This window comes from Vipera ursinii (assembly GCF_947247035.1).
Source record: "Vipera ursinii genome assembly, chromosome: Z".
In the NCBI taxonomy this organism is placed as follows: Eukaryota; Metazoa; Chordata; class Lepidosauria; order Squamata; family Viperidae; genus Vipera; species Vipera ursinii.
The window spans coordinates 15083609-15097999 of NC_139517.1; the positions used below are offsets into that span (position 1 = coordinate 15083609).

General features: G+C 47.0%; 2 protein-coding genes across 2 annotated transcripts in view; one reads left to right on the top strand and one right to left on the bottom strand.

Annotated features, from left to right (window-relative positions):
- Positions 1 to 10078, bottom strand: part of MAMSTR (MEF2 activating motif and SAP domain containing transcriptional regulator) — a 49591-nt gene extending 39513 nt beyond the window's left edge. Inside the window, exons 1-2 of the mRNA XM_083379169.1 lie at positions 9893 to 10078; positions 8450 to 8568 (exon numbers count right to left, since the gene is read on the bottom strand). Of these exons, the coding sequence (XP_083235295.1) occupies positions 8450 to 8504 (55 nt within the window). The 5' untranslated portion in view covers positions 8505 to 8568; positions 9893 to 10078. The remainder of the gene's footprint in view (positions 1 to 8449; positions 8569 to 9892) is intronic.
- The window catches only part of RPL28 (ribosomal protein L28), a 532136-nt gene that overhangs the window by 248943 nt on the left and 268802 nt on the right, over positions 1 to 14391 (top strand). The gene's annotated exons all lie outside the window — the stretch shown is intronic.

A 14391-nucleotide genomic window follows, 5' to 3' on the forward strand; every position in this document is an offset into this window, starting at 1 on the left:
ACCTGTGTTTCTCAACATAAATGCTTCTTAACATGTGGATTTTCCACTTGACCCAAATGACCCATATGTAAATATCGGTTCAATGAAAAATCAGGAAAAACTCACAGTCCCACCAGTTCCACAAATATATACAAGAGTGCTTTCAAAAGCCAATATTATATATATTTTCCAAAAGGGCTGTTTATTTCATTTTACTGATTAAATGTGTATGCCGTCCATCTCGCTATCCAAAGTGACTTTGGGCGGCTTACAGTGTAATAAAATAGAAATATAAAAATAATTATAAACACAAGAACACTTAAACATACAAGGATTAAATAATGCTACATGAAGATTGTTATAACAGTACGTGCAAATGCTGCTAATTTAAGAAAGGCAGCTGAAGTGGGACACTTGTAAGACTTCTTGGCATCTCTCAAAGGAGGAATGGGAATTAACTCTAGCTCAAAAACCATGTTCTGTTCCTCACAACACAACACCACTGATGGATCGAGATCACGTGAAGCATTTGGCATTTTCTCTAATCGAAATCCTTTGAGTTTTCCACCTCCAAAGAGATTTAAGGGACGCGGTGGCTCAATGGGTTAGGACGCTGAGCTTGTCGATCAGAAGGTCGGCAGTTTGGCGGGTCGAATCCTGAGTGCCGTGTAGCAGAGTGAGCGCCTGTTACTCGTCCCAGCTTCTGCCAACCTAGCAGTTCGAAGGCATGTAAAAACGCAAGTAGAAAAATAGGGACCACTACAGTGGGAAGGTAACAGCGTTCCGTGCGCCTTTGACGTCTAGTCATGCCAGCCACATGACCACGGAGACGTCCTCGGTCAAGTGCTGGCTCTTCGGCTTTGAAACGGAGATGAGCACTGGCCCCTAGAGTCGGAAACGACTAGCATGCATGTGCGGGAGAACCTTTACCTTTACCTAAAGAGATTTAAGTTGGAATTTCAGCCAGAATTTTTAATACACTATAGGTATAGAATTACAATTCCTATAATCAACTATGAAGACAGAATCACGACTGTCTTTTCTAACTCAGATATCTCCTTAGCTGTCTTCAGTTTCTTGGGACAGCTGATTTGCACTCTGACCCTGGAAATAAAAGGTCATTGGTTGTTCTAAACCCAGGAAAGAAAACAGACCATCGATGATGGCTTTTGTTATGTATCCAGGTGAAGAGAACACATACACACTTACATAGCAGTCACCACCAGGGGGCGTTGAACTATAACTGTTTTGGCGGGAACCCAGTTTCGGCGGGAAACAGAGGTTCAAACCGATTGGCCGGCTGCTCACCTGGCCAGGTATAAAAGGAGGGCAGGTAACCCCTATTCCCCAGTATAGTCACTTCCACCTAATAAAGATCTGCCATGCTGTACTCATCGTCTCGGCGTCCTTCCTGCTCTCCAGAACCCACTACACAACAGCTTTTTGCTTATCATATCGCTGGGCACAGAGATTGCTGGGAGACAAAGTCAGGTGGAAGGCATCTTGGAGATCATCTAAACCCGTGTTTTCCAACCTTGGGAACTTTTAAGTTGTGCCGACAAACTCCCAGAATTCTCCAGCCTCCACACACATCTTAAAGTTCCCAGGGTTGGGAAACACAGGTTTAGATGATCTTTAAGATGACCTAAACTAACACTTGCTCGCTGCTGGAAACTGGTTGCTAAGGCATTATGGCCAGATGGCATCCACTTTCTGCTGAACTAGCTCCAGAGTAGGAAATTTCTACCTCCCGAGAAAGTCTGTTCTATTACTGAACAGCTTTCGTCTTGTAGAGTTTTTCCTAAAGGTTAGCCAACATCTGCTTCCCTGCATGTCTCACTCTACCCATTGAGGCTAGTCTTACCCTCTGGTGCAACAGAATGCTGCTGCTCCACATTCTGGCTGGCAATCTTTCAGAAATTCAGTGGCATGGAAACCTGAACTCAACGGGCTAGGTATGAAATCAAAAGGCATTTGAGAACTTTTTTTGAAAAGACGCTCTGTTCTTTGAAATCCCCATACTGTACCCTCCTTCCGGGGACAATGGCTCCCTGGCAAGGGTAATCCTTGGGGGCAAGGAAGAGCACCGCAGGGGTGGGTGAGGTGGGTGAGCCCCCATTGCCCATCCTCCCAAGAGCAGGCACGTCATATCTCTGGAGGGTGGGATTGCTCCAAGCGTTTCTATTCCTGTGCCCCCTGCTTGGCTGGCATTTCTCCTGTTGTCAGCAACAGCTGGGGTGACGCCACTAGCTATTTATTTAAAAGGGGATGGAAATACAAGATGCCCCTGATTCCCAGGCCAGAGGCTGTAAGGGCTGGGGTGGTGGGTGATACCCACAGAATATGCAGTATAAAGCACCTTCGCATGGGACACACGGGCACCTAGGTGGGGATTAATTGCAGAGAGCTCCATGTATCTGACCAAAGAAACATTCAGTTGCACCCTACATTCTCATTTTCACGTTTGTCCAGCCATGGAAGAAAATCGCTAAGAAGCAATCATCTATCTTCTTAGCGATCAGTCAACTGATCAGCATGAACAAAAGTTTGCATCAAAATTAGCTGTATGTGTTTTTCTGAAATTCTGGAAGTAGTATAATCCTGTACAACTGAAAACTGCCAGTTTTGGTGGGGGTGTAGATTCTTCCTTGGTGGGTCCTTGATTGGAGTATAGTTTTCCACCTGATTCTTTGTCTGTTGCTGATCCCTGCTTATCGGAATGTGGGCTGGAGAGAATGCGCTGAAATCTGTTTCCTTCCAGTTTTTTTTAATTATCACTTTTAGATTTTTTTTAAAACGTCTGTTTTGAACACCTAACCACACACTCCCTTGCACTGATGAAGTTGCCTAGTTGGTAAATGAAATGTCTACAAGCAAACAACCAAGTTCAGGGACCACCAAGAATTCCAAAGTTCAACCCTGAGCTACAGATATTCTCTTCTGTTGGGACAATGCTATACTGCCATCAGGTTTTATAATCCAGAACACCTGAAAGATGTTAAGTGGCCTGACCATGCATTTAAAAAACACATATTTTTATGGAGACATTTCAGAAACTCTGGCAATACCATAAAAATAAAAAGCGTGGAATAATTCTGAAGAATATTTTACCATAAGTGGGGAGGCACACGTCATTGAATACAATACTATTGTACAGTGACAAATAAAAATACCCAGAAGCGGGTTGGGCTTTTAGGAGTTTGAGCCTAAAGAAAATGATTGTAAGAGAGCACGTTTCATTCATGAGCAGTGCTGGGCCAGAAAACAAAGGCTTCCTGTGAAAAAAAATTTCCTTGCAACTAGAATGATATTAAGGTAAAGGTAAAGGTTCCCCCGCACATGCGTGCTAGTCGTTTCCAACTCTAGGGGCCGGTGCTCATCTCCGTTTCAAAGCCGAAGAGCCAGCGCTTGTCCGAGGACGTCTCCCTGGTCATGTGGCCGGCATGACTAGACGCCAAAGGCTCACGGAACGCTATTACCTTCCCACCGTAGTGGTCCCTATTTTTCTACTTGCATTTTTACATGCTTTCGAACTGCTAGGTTGGCGGAAGCTGGGACGAGTAACAGGCGCTCACTCTGTTACGAAGTACTCGGGATTCGATCCGCCAAACTGGCGACCTTCTGATCGACAAGCTCAGCGTCCTAACCCACTGAGCCACCAAGTCCCTAGAATGATATTATATTGGTCTAAATGTGTATGTTCTGCTGCTTTGACTTTGTTATATGCCTGGAAGGAATACTCGCTTGATTATTTGACTTAAAGGTAGTAATCGGCGTATGACCACTTATTTTAGACTGTGTGAAGTTACAATGACCATGAAATGGCCCTTTATGGCCCTTAAAACACCAGCAGCAGTCACATGACCATATATTCCATAGTCATATGACTGTGATTTGCAATGTTGTTGTTTTTTGCCAGTTTCTGGCTTTTTTGTAAAATTCTGGCTAAAAACATCCTTTCAAATGAATGAGTTTGCTTGATGAGCGTGGCACTTGCTTAATGACTGCCGCAAAAAGGCTGGAAAATTATTTTTGATCTTGTGGGGTGCCTTGACGTACCACCATAATGACTTATGACTGGATTTCTAGTCTCAATTACTACGGTTAATTGAGGACTACCTGTACGGTATGACATATGCTGAATGATCTGCTTATAACCTTAATTCTTCTTTTGCTACTCTTACCTGATTTACTTCTGTTGTCCATGTTCTGGTCATCACTACTGACATTTCTCATCAGAGAATGACAGTGTAATTCTACAACAGGCCATCTAATTTGCAATGGTTAAGGTACCAGGCTAGAAACCAAGGGACCATTATTTCCAGTTCTACTTTGGGTACAAAACCAGCTGGGTAACCTTGAGCCAGTCATTCTCTCTCAGCTCTAGGAAGAAGGCAAGGGCTAACTACCTCTGAAAATCTGGCCAAGAAAACTGAAGGGATTCGTCCAGGCAGACACCAAGACTACTGACTCAAAAAGAAAAATGTTGATATTAGTGATAATAATTTATTACACCTGCATGCTGCCCAGCTGTCAATGACTCTAGATGGCTCATAAGAATCAAAGAAATTAGAATAAAATCAATAAAACATAGTAACAGAAAAGTTAAGGGTCCCAGTCTCTCTCGCTAAAGACCTGGGTGAAGAGCCAGCTCTGCACGGCTCTTCTAAACAACAGCAGAGCGGGTGCCATCTGGATCTCAATGAAGACAATCCAGATGTTCATGCAGAAACTCTGCTCTTGAAGATATCATCTGCATAGGCTGGCCAACCCAACGGGAAAGTCAGACCTCCCAGGTAAATCAGGTAGGAAACACAATTAGATGAGCTAAATCTACTTTATTACAAGACTACATTAACAGACTCTTGCAAGTCTGAAAGGACAAACTCCATTTAACGGTTAGCTCCATTAGGGAGGTTCCTTCCTTAGTTTCTTTCTTTGGCCACTTAGTGATTGCGGGCTCCTTCGCCTCTTGTCTGATTGTTTCCTAACACCTTTCTCCCTTTTCCTCAAGGTCATCCCTGCGTTCCATTACAGCTATAAAAGGTAAAAGGTAAAGATTCCCCCGCACATGCGTGCTAGTCGTTTCCGACTCTAGGGGCCGGTGCTCATCTCCGTTTCAAAGCCGAAGAGCCAGCGCTTGTCCGAGGACGTCTCCGTGGTCATGTGGCCGGCATGACTAGACGCCAAAGGCGCACAGAACACTGTTACCTTCCCACCGTAGTGGCCCCTATTTTTCTACTTGCATTTTTATGTGCTTTTGAACTGCTAGGTTGGAAGAAGCTGGGACGAGTAACAGGCGCTCACTCTGTTACGCGGCACTCGGGATTCAACCCGCCAAACTGCCGACCTTCTGATCGACAAGCTCAGCATCCTAACGCACTGAGCCAAAGGGGGCTTAAAAAGTCATTCTGAATATATATATTTTTTAAATCTTCAGATCTGAAGGATATCGTTGAGAACCAAGGTAGACTCCTATTCTGCTTGAGGCACACCAGGCACCAACTGTGAAATTAAACTTCAAACCAGTGTTTTTCAACCGTGGCCATTTTAAGAGGTGTGGACTTCAACTCCCAGCATCCCCCAGTCTAAAGCAATTGTTAGAGGTGAAAGATGGCGGGTCTTTCCCCTTTCCCAGCCTCCCCTCCACCCGCTGCATTCAAAAGTCTCTTATGGGCAATCCAAACATGGATTGCCCTTTTTTTCCCCCCACCCCCATTTTCATTAGATGCAAAATGACCTTGGCTCAACTCATGATGGAAGAGGGTCCTAACGCATGGAATAAAGAGAGGTGCATTTATACCATCAATATATTCGAATTCAAGGCCAGCCTGTGTTTTAAGTAGGCAGCTGACTGAAAGAAGTGAGCTACTGTTTTCTTAGTACTTTTTGCTCTGTGCCATATTACAAGTAATCAACCAGGGAAGGACACGTGCAGTCTTGTCTATGAGATGTCATTTTCTCCTTTTAATTGAAACATAAACAATGCATAAATTCATAATTATGTACATCTTATGTATATGTAAGGGACGCGGTGGCTCAGTGGGTTAGGACGCTGAGCTTGTCGATCAGAAGGTCGGCAGTTTGGCGGGTCGAATCCCGAATGCCGCGTAACAGAGTGAGCGCCTGTTACTCATCCCAGCTTCTGCCAACCTAGCAGTTCGAAAGCAAATAAAACTGCAAGTAGAAAAATAGGGACCACTACGGTGGGAAGGTAACAGCGTTCCGTGCGCCTTTGGCATCTAGTCATGCCGGCCACATGACCACGGAGACATCCTCGGACAAACGCTGGCTCTTCGGCTTTGAAACGGAGATGAGCACCGGCCCCTAGAGTCGGAAACGACTAGCACACATGTGCGGGGGAACCTTTACCTTTTACTATGTATATGTATGTGCATGGTGGGGGATGAGTGGGTTGGGATACCTTTGGACCAAGAACATAACCATCACTACTATCAAGGATCCCCAGATCCTTGGATACAAGTGAAAATCTTCAATCCTTAACTTTGCAAGGCTGCTAGAATCAAACTCAGCCAAAATCTTTTGCACATTTATCAGGATGCAATTCAATAAGAATCCTTCTTGCAAACTAGCTGAAGTCATATTAAAAACTTGACTACACTTTACTGGCATTTGATTTCCTATTATAGTTATTTATTAAATGAAAGCAGTTTAAATCCATCATTTCTTCTTCCCATCTTTTCCATATTTTAATGGATTATTTTTCCTGCACTTCATGGTTTTGGAGAAGCTCAGTGCTTGTTGTTGATTGACATAACTGACGTCTCTGACCTAAAAGGCCTGGTTCTTGGCTTCTCTCTAACAACCACTGATTTTGCTGCAGTGTTCCTACAGCAACACTACAACACAGGTATTATACTGGAATTCTGTTGGGAAGAAAACTCTGATCTTAATCTTGCCATCCATGGAATGGTTAAATTATATGAAAACATTTCTCCACCCTTACTAGAATACTTCTAAATATGCTACAAGGCAAAGGTTGGCTCTAATTAAGTTTGGGGGATGGAAATCTTAAATAATTAAGAAGCTGCTTTAGTTCAGATGAAACCATTGACCTTTTTAGATCATTTTTTTTTAAAATCCAGACTGGAATTGCAACTTTGCAGAATTTGGGGGGGGGGGATTTTATCCAGCCTTACCTGGAGATGCCACAAATTGCTCCTCTGACCTTTTGCCACTGAGCTTTGCAGGGCACTTCCCAGTGTAATAAAATGTAAAAGTATATTTATAACATAAATTTTGCAACATAAAAGCAGCAGGCAACAACCAAGAAAGCAGCAGGCGAAAGAACTAATAAAGGGGTCCAATTTACACGGCTTCTCTTTTATCTCACATAGTTATAAGGGTTTAAGCCAGTGTTTCTCAACTGTGTCAACTTTAGTATATGTGGACTTCAACCCTCAGAATTCCCCAGCCAGCTTTGCGGGGAGATGAGATCCACGCATCTTAAAGTTGGCAAGGTCGAGCAACATTGGTTTAAATCAACCAGCCATCAATAGTTGGATTTACAATAGTGCTGGTTGGGAATTCTGGGAAGTGAATCACTAGTCCGGTGATGGCGAACCTTTTAGAGACCGAGTGCCAAAACCGCAACCCAAAACCCACTTATTTATCGCAAAGTGCCAGGGCCGCATCAGCATTGTGGTGCCCTCGGGGGCGGGCGGGCAGGGAAGCGTCTCCGAGTGCCGCTTTAGCATGCAAAAACCAGGTGTGCAAAAATGGGCCAATGTGCTGCAAGGCGCAAAAATGGCCGCCGCCACACCACGGGGTGCAGATACAAGGCGCTGCACCATGCAAGAACAGGGCAGGGCTAGTAAGTATCACTAGCCCCGCCCCGTTTGCAGCCCCTCCCTTTTCTTCCAGTCCACCAATTGACAATGGTTGGTGACCTCTGCTCTACCACCTCTACTTGAGCTCGCTAGTCGGCCGCTTCGCCTCCTTTGTGCTGGATGGGGCTCCCGGGCGGCAGTGGCAGCCTGATAGACCTGCTGCTGATGGCGGTGGCACAGGTGCCAACAGAGAGGGCTCTGAGTGCCACCTCTGGCACGCGTGCCATAGGTTCACCACCACTGCACCGGCCTATTTGGAGAGTATATAATTTGCAGCATTATTGTAATGATATCATTTGCTCTTCCTGCAGACACTCACCCTTATCAAGTCGAGGAAGCTGGGCTAAATTGTTTTCTCACAGAGCAGGAGATGGCCAGGGAAGGGGAAAAGTAAATCTAAAGCTTAAATACTAGGACATTGGGCCCCAAATCCTCAGAATGTAAATAACAAAGACAAGCAAACTCCGAGAAAGTCCAACAAAAGCATAGTTTCATTATCTGGTGACCTGAAGATGCAAAGAATGGGAAAAGGCCTGGGGGTTTAGCTGGGCCTCCAACCCAAAAGTACAAAATGCTTCCTGTGTTTTGAAATGACACACACCAATGCTGGTCCGACCTACCAGAACGAAATCTTCTTCGAATGAGCATTGACTGTTCAGATGCCAGGAGTGTCATCTTTGGCTGCTTTTGGAGCTACAGATTCCAAACGTGAAGTAGGCCCCACTGGTATTTAGCAACACTGGCAGGAAAAGAAAAAGAAGGTGAGAAGGTGGTAGTAATGCTGTGGTAGAGGAGAAGGAGGAGGAGGAGGAAGTAGAAGAAGGAGGAGGAGGAGGAGGAGGAGGAGGAGGAGGAGGAGGAGGAGGAGGAGGAGAAGAAGAAGAAGAAGAAGAAGAAGAAGAAGAAGAAGAAGAAGTAGAAGAAGAAGAAGAAGAAGAAGAAGAAGAAGAAGAAGAAGAAGAAGAAGAAGAAGAAGAAGAAGAAGAAGAAGAAGAAGAAGAAGAAGAAGAAGAAGAAAAAATAGTGGCGACAGAAGGTAAAGGAAGAGGAGGAGGAGAATCATCTAAAAGGAAAAAGAACAACAACGGGTTCTTAATCTCAGAAATTTCAGTAGGATCTTTTTTTTAGCAACGCTCACCTACCTTTAGAGTTTTTATTGTTGGGCAGATTATTTGGATTTGGAATGGGTGACGGGCATTTAAATCTCCACAAAGCTGGAAGTCCAAGAGAGACTCTGAATTTGTAAAAGTTTTATGATTATTATTGCTCTTCTATTCTCAGTTGCCCTAGAAATGTTGAATTGAGACCTGCTGTAGAAATATTTTCAGTGGGCTGCCTACCTCAGGGGATTGTTGTGCAGCTCCAAGAAGGAAAGGGGGAAAGAATCACAAACGCCCCGTTCCAAATGCAACGGTAAAGAAGCAAAGGTTGCTGTAAGGATACGGCTGTGGGGGCAAGGACAAAACCACAACCGAACAACTGCGCAACCGGCAGAAAAACAGCAGGTGCAGCATGGCAACGGGCTCAAGGACCTGGCACCCCCCCCGCCCCCGCCCCATGGAAGAGGCTACATCAAAAGAATGATACAAGATTTGGCCCCAATCAGATAAATCAACACTTTGAAACAGTATCCCCACTTTTTTTTTTTTTTTTGCAGCTTTGGGGTACCAGTCCCTCGCCATAACTTCCCCTTTCTTGGTCTATTGGTTTCGATGGGCAAAACAAGGGAAGGCGTTCCCGCCTAGCAGTGGCAGGATTTATCTGAAAGGGCGACGGGGGGGGGGGAGGAAAGAACGACGTAGTGGGCTCTACCGGGTGAGCTTCTGCCTGCCCTGCCGGACGCTTAGCGGGGAGGTGGGCTCCACCGGGTAAGCTTCTGCCTGGCCTGACGGAAAGCTGCACGGGAAGCGACGACTCGGCCAGGTTCGGCCGCTTGACAGCCTCTCCGCCGGCTTTCGGGAGAGCCCGGGGGAGAGCGAGGGGGGGATTGAGAGAGCCCGAGGAGTGCCCGCCGGGCGGCCCCCCTGCGGCAGCCCCTGCCCCGAGAAAGCGCCCCGGCTCACCGGAATGGTCGACGAGACGGCGCGGGCCCTCCTTCTCCTGTGGCTGCCGCGGGCTCGAGGGCGCCCCGACGGCTTCTCGGGGAGGGTCGGGAGGAGGAGGAGGGGGCGAGCGCGCTCCTGCCTCTGCTGGCTGTCCAGGTGAGGCTGGCAGCGGCCGGCGAGCCCGGCGGCGCGGAGAGAGGCTGGGCCGAGCGCTCTGCTCCCACCCCGCGCCCGGGCTCGGACGGACGCCACCGAGCCGCCCCCCCTCCCCCCCGCCCAGCTCCCCGGCCCCGGGCAGCTGAGAGAGCCAGGCCGTGCGCCTCCGGCCCTCCCCGCCGGGGCCACCTGCCGCGACACCCGACACCCGGAACGCGCTGCTGGCTCAGCGGGACGGCCCCCCTCTCCTCCTCCTCCGAGTCGCCCTCGTCCTTCGCTGGGCCGGGGGATGCCCGCCGCTCCCGGCTTCCCGAAGCCGCCCTGCCCGCTCCCTGCACAGGCTTCGGGCAGAGTTGGCCCGAAGGGAACCCCGCGGAGAGGGACGCATCTCCCTCACGGAGTCCACCGTTGCTCGGGTTTGCTCCACGCAGCCTTTGGGACTTCCAGAGACCTGGGCCTTCCGTCCTGGGCTGGGAAGGATGGGAGAAGGGATGGCGATCCATTGGCAGGAGACAAGATTTATTTTTATTTTTTTATTTTAATCCCATTTATATCCCGCCCTTCTCCGAAGACTCAGGGCGGCTTACAATTTAAGCACAAACCAATGTACTTAAGCAATAGCCTTCATTCTATGTATATGCCTGCTTATTAGGGCTTTCACACACACACACCCCAAGCGGCATTATTACAAAGTCAGCTTAATTGCCCCCAACAATCTGGGTCCTCATTTTACCTACCTCGGAAGGATGGAAGGCTGAGTCAACCTTGAGCCTGGTGGGACTCCAACCTGCACTAATTGCAGGCAGCTGGTGTTACTTAAGGGGGCATTAGCCCACTGCTCCACCAAGGCTCTAAGATGGGGGGAAAGGATTCCTACGCTGCCTTCACTACTACTGCACTGATGTTGTCTTTGACGAGCCTTTCTTATGAAACCCCAAACTCTCAGTAGTCATAGGCAGGGCTTTTTTTTTCTCTCATAGAACGCTCAGAACGGAGTTCCGGCACCTTTTTTGGATGGAACCTTGTAGGGTAGGCAAGGTGGTTTGTATGACATGTGTGAGTTCCGGCACCTTTTTCTTTTACAAAAAAAAGCACTGGTCATAGGTAAAGGTAAAGGTTCCCCCGCACATGCGTGCTAGTCGTTTTCCAACTCTAGGGGCCGGTGCTCATCTCCGTTTCAAAGCCAAAGAGCCAGCGCTTGTCCGAGGACGTCTCCGTGGTCATGTGGCTGGCATGACTGGACGCCAAAGGCGCAAGGAACGCTGTTACCTTCCCACCGGAGTGGTCCCTATTTTTCTACTTGCATTTTTATGTGCTTTCAAACTGCTAGGTTGGCAGAAGCTGGGACGGGTAACAGGCGCTCACTCTGCTACACGGCACTCGAGATTTGACCCACCAAACTGCCGACAATCTGATCGACAAGCTCAGCGACCTAACCCACTGAGCCACTGCATCCCTCAGTAGTCATATCCTTCCTTAAATGTTTCTGGTCCATTACCAGAGAGCCAGTATGGTTGTAGTAGTTAAGACACTGGCTTAGAAACCAGGAGATGGCGAGTTGTAGTTCCACCTTTGGCATGAAAGTGGGCTAGGTAGCTTTGAGCCAATCACCAGGAGACTGTAAGTTCTAGTCCCCCCCCTTTTGTACAAGGTTTGCATCCTGTGAAGAAATGGTCAGCGCTGAGTCCACATCCTGCCAGCGCGAAGTCCCGTTTCCTCCTTTTTTGCCTAATGGTGTCATAAAAGTTCTCATAGCTTCTTCCCTGCCATTAACACTGAACTAATTCTCCATTAAATCATTATTTGGGTGAGTTTTAGCCAGTCTCTCCCTCTCTCTCTCAGTTCAACCCATCTCACAAGGTGGTTGTTGGGAAAAAAGGAGGAAGGAGAATTACGTATGTTCGTTGCCTTGAGTTATTTATAAAGGAATAAGCTGAGATAAAAATCAAATGAAAATTAAATAAACCTTGGCTCCTCCCCCCCGCCCCCCATTGAAATCTAGGTTCAGCTCTTTTCCAAGTTCAGTCCAGAACAAGCTGGACTGTTTTGTCTTAAAAAAAAAAGAAAAAGAAAACAGTGATAAACTTTCAGGGGGTCTTGGAAGAAGTAAAAAACTCCATCCCCCCCAAAAGAAACCCTATCCAAAGCGATCAAGTACCTAGCGATGCCTTTTTCTTCCACAGCCCTTTCTTAAAATTCTTCTCCGAAGTGTCACACAGAGGAGTCCCCGCTCAGAAATGGTTTGAATTTACATCCTTAGACATGTAAAGCCTGCTTACAAAATTCTTCAGAGGTGAAAGGCTTTCCTGTGGAGGAACTTACAAATCAGCAAAGAAGTGTATGGCGTTATCCTGGTGGTGTTTAATTGCATAATTTCTCATCCGAGTTAAACAGGTTTGGGAAGATTTGCTAATAGCTGCTTAGAAGAAACAATTCTGAATGAAAAAGCTCAAAAAGATTCTCTGTGTCCTTGGGGAGGTTTAGATCTTTATTGAATATTCAAAGACCAGAATTCGTGGTCAGGAAAGCAAAAGCTTTTCTTTTTAAGACATTTTTGGGGATCTCCTCCCCCTTTTTATATGTTTGCATCTGCAGAGGAATCTCTCAGAGCCCTGATCCTGCCAGCACAAAATCCAATTTCCTCCTTTTGGCCTAATTGTGTCATAAAAGTTCTCATAGCTTCTTCCCTGCCATTAACACCAAACTAATTCTCCATTAAATCGTAAAGCTTTTCACGGGGCCCCTGGCAAAATGGCTGCCTCATCCTAAGAACCATCTTTGGCCTTTGAATGACTTGCCAGGGGCTGCCCTTCAAAAGCAGGCGGTGAGAGACCATCAGAAAAACGAAAGGTGACCTTGATTTAATTTCATTAATAAGGGTAGTTAATCTTGATGAGATAATTATTAAAAGTTGGGGATTTAATCGTTTCCTGATTTGGGCAGAGTGGTTGGAGGCAGCTCTGAAGCCCCAGGTGGACTAGCCTCATTAGGTTCACTTTATTCTCCCTTAGCTCTTTCCTCTGTCTTTCTGTCTTTTCAAAAAAAAATTTGAGTTTCTATAAATCGGAACTGATGGCTTTCACACATTTGCAAGTTTCCTTGCTCCATTAGCCTCATTTTCTCTTGTTCTTCCTTCCTCCCTCCCTCCAACCCCAACCTCTTCTGGGTTCTCCATTTGTTGCATAAAACACAACCCCACATTCAGCCACAGGTCCCTGGACGCCATTCACTAATGGCTGCATCTCAACCTGGTGGACGGGTGTGGGGAGAGTTGTGAAGTGTGGCTGGGCTGCGCTCTGTCTGACTTGCAACTGACTGGGTCGTATGCTGGGGACAGAGGCAGTGTCTCAGAAGGTGGGGACGGTGTCAGCATATAGGAAGAAATACTGCTAGTCCGGGGCTATGCTGGCTCAGGAATTCTGGGAGTTGAAGTCCACGAGTCATAAAAGAGCCAAGGTTGCCTACCCCTGTGCTAGTCCTTGATATACGATCATAACTGAGCCCTCAATTTCAGTCAGTGCCCAATTTTACAACCTCCTTTGTGGTGGTTGTTAAGTGGATGTGGCAATCGTAAAGTGAACGCTGTGGTTGGTAAGCGAACGCGGTCATCGTTCAGTGAACCTAGCGATTGCTATGGCATTTACTGAAGTTTACTGGTGTTTGCTCAGTGGGTTAGGACGCTGAGCTTGTCGATCAGAAGGTCGGCAGTTTGGTGGGTCGAATCCCGAGTGCCGCGTAGCAGAGTGAGCGCCTGTTACTCGTCCCAGCTTCTGCCAACCTAGCAGTTCGAAAGCACGTAAAAATGCAAGTAGAAAAATAGGGACCACTACGGTGGGAAGGTAACAGCGTTCCGTGCGCCTTTGGCGTATAGTCATGCCAGCCACATGACCACGGAGACGTCCTCGGACAAGCGCTGGCTCTTCGGTTTTGAAACGGAGATGAGCACCGGCCCCTAGAGTCGGAAACGACTAGCACGCATGTGTGGGGGAACCTTTACCTTTACCTTTATTTCCAGTCATTGGCAAAAACACAATAAATTGTGACCCTGTGAGTGCAAGGGGTCCCAGACATCCTACCTTTGAATACAGAACACAAGTACGGGTAGTCCTCAACTTACGACAGTTCGTTTAGGGGCTGTTCAAAATTACAGCGGCACTGAAAAAAGTGACTTACGACCATATTTCACACTTACGACCTTTGCAGCATTCCCAGGGTCTCGTGATTTGCATTCGGGCACTTGACAACTGGGTCCTATTTATGACGGTTGCGGCATCCTGGAGTCATGTGATCACCTCTCGGGGGCCTTCTAACTAGCAAAGTCAACGGGGGAAGCCAGCTTCACTTAGCAACCTTATTACTAC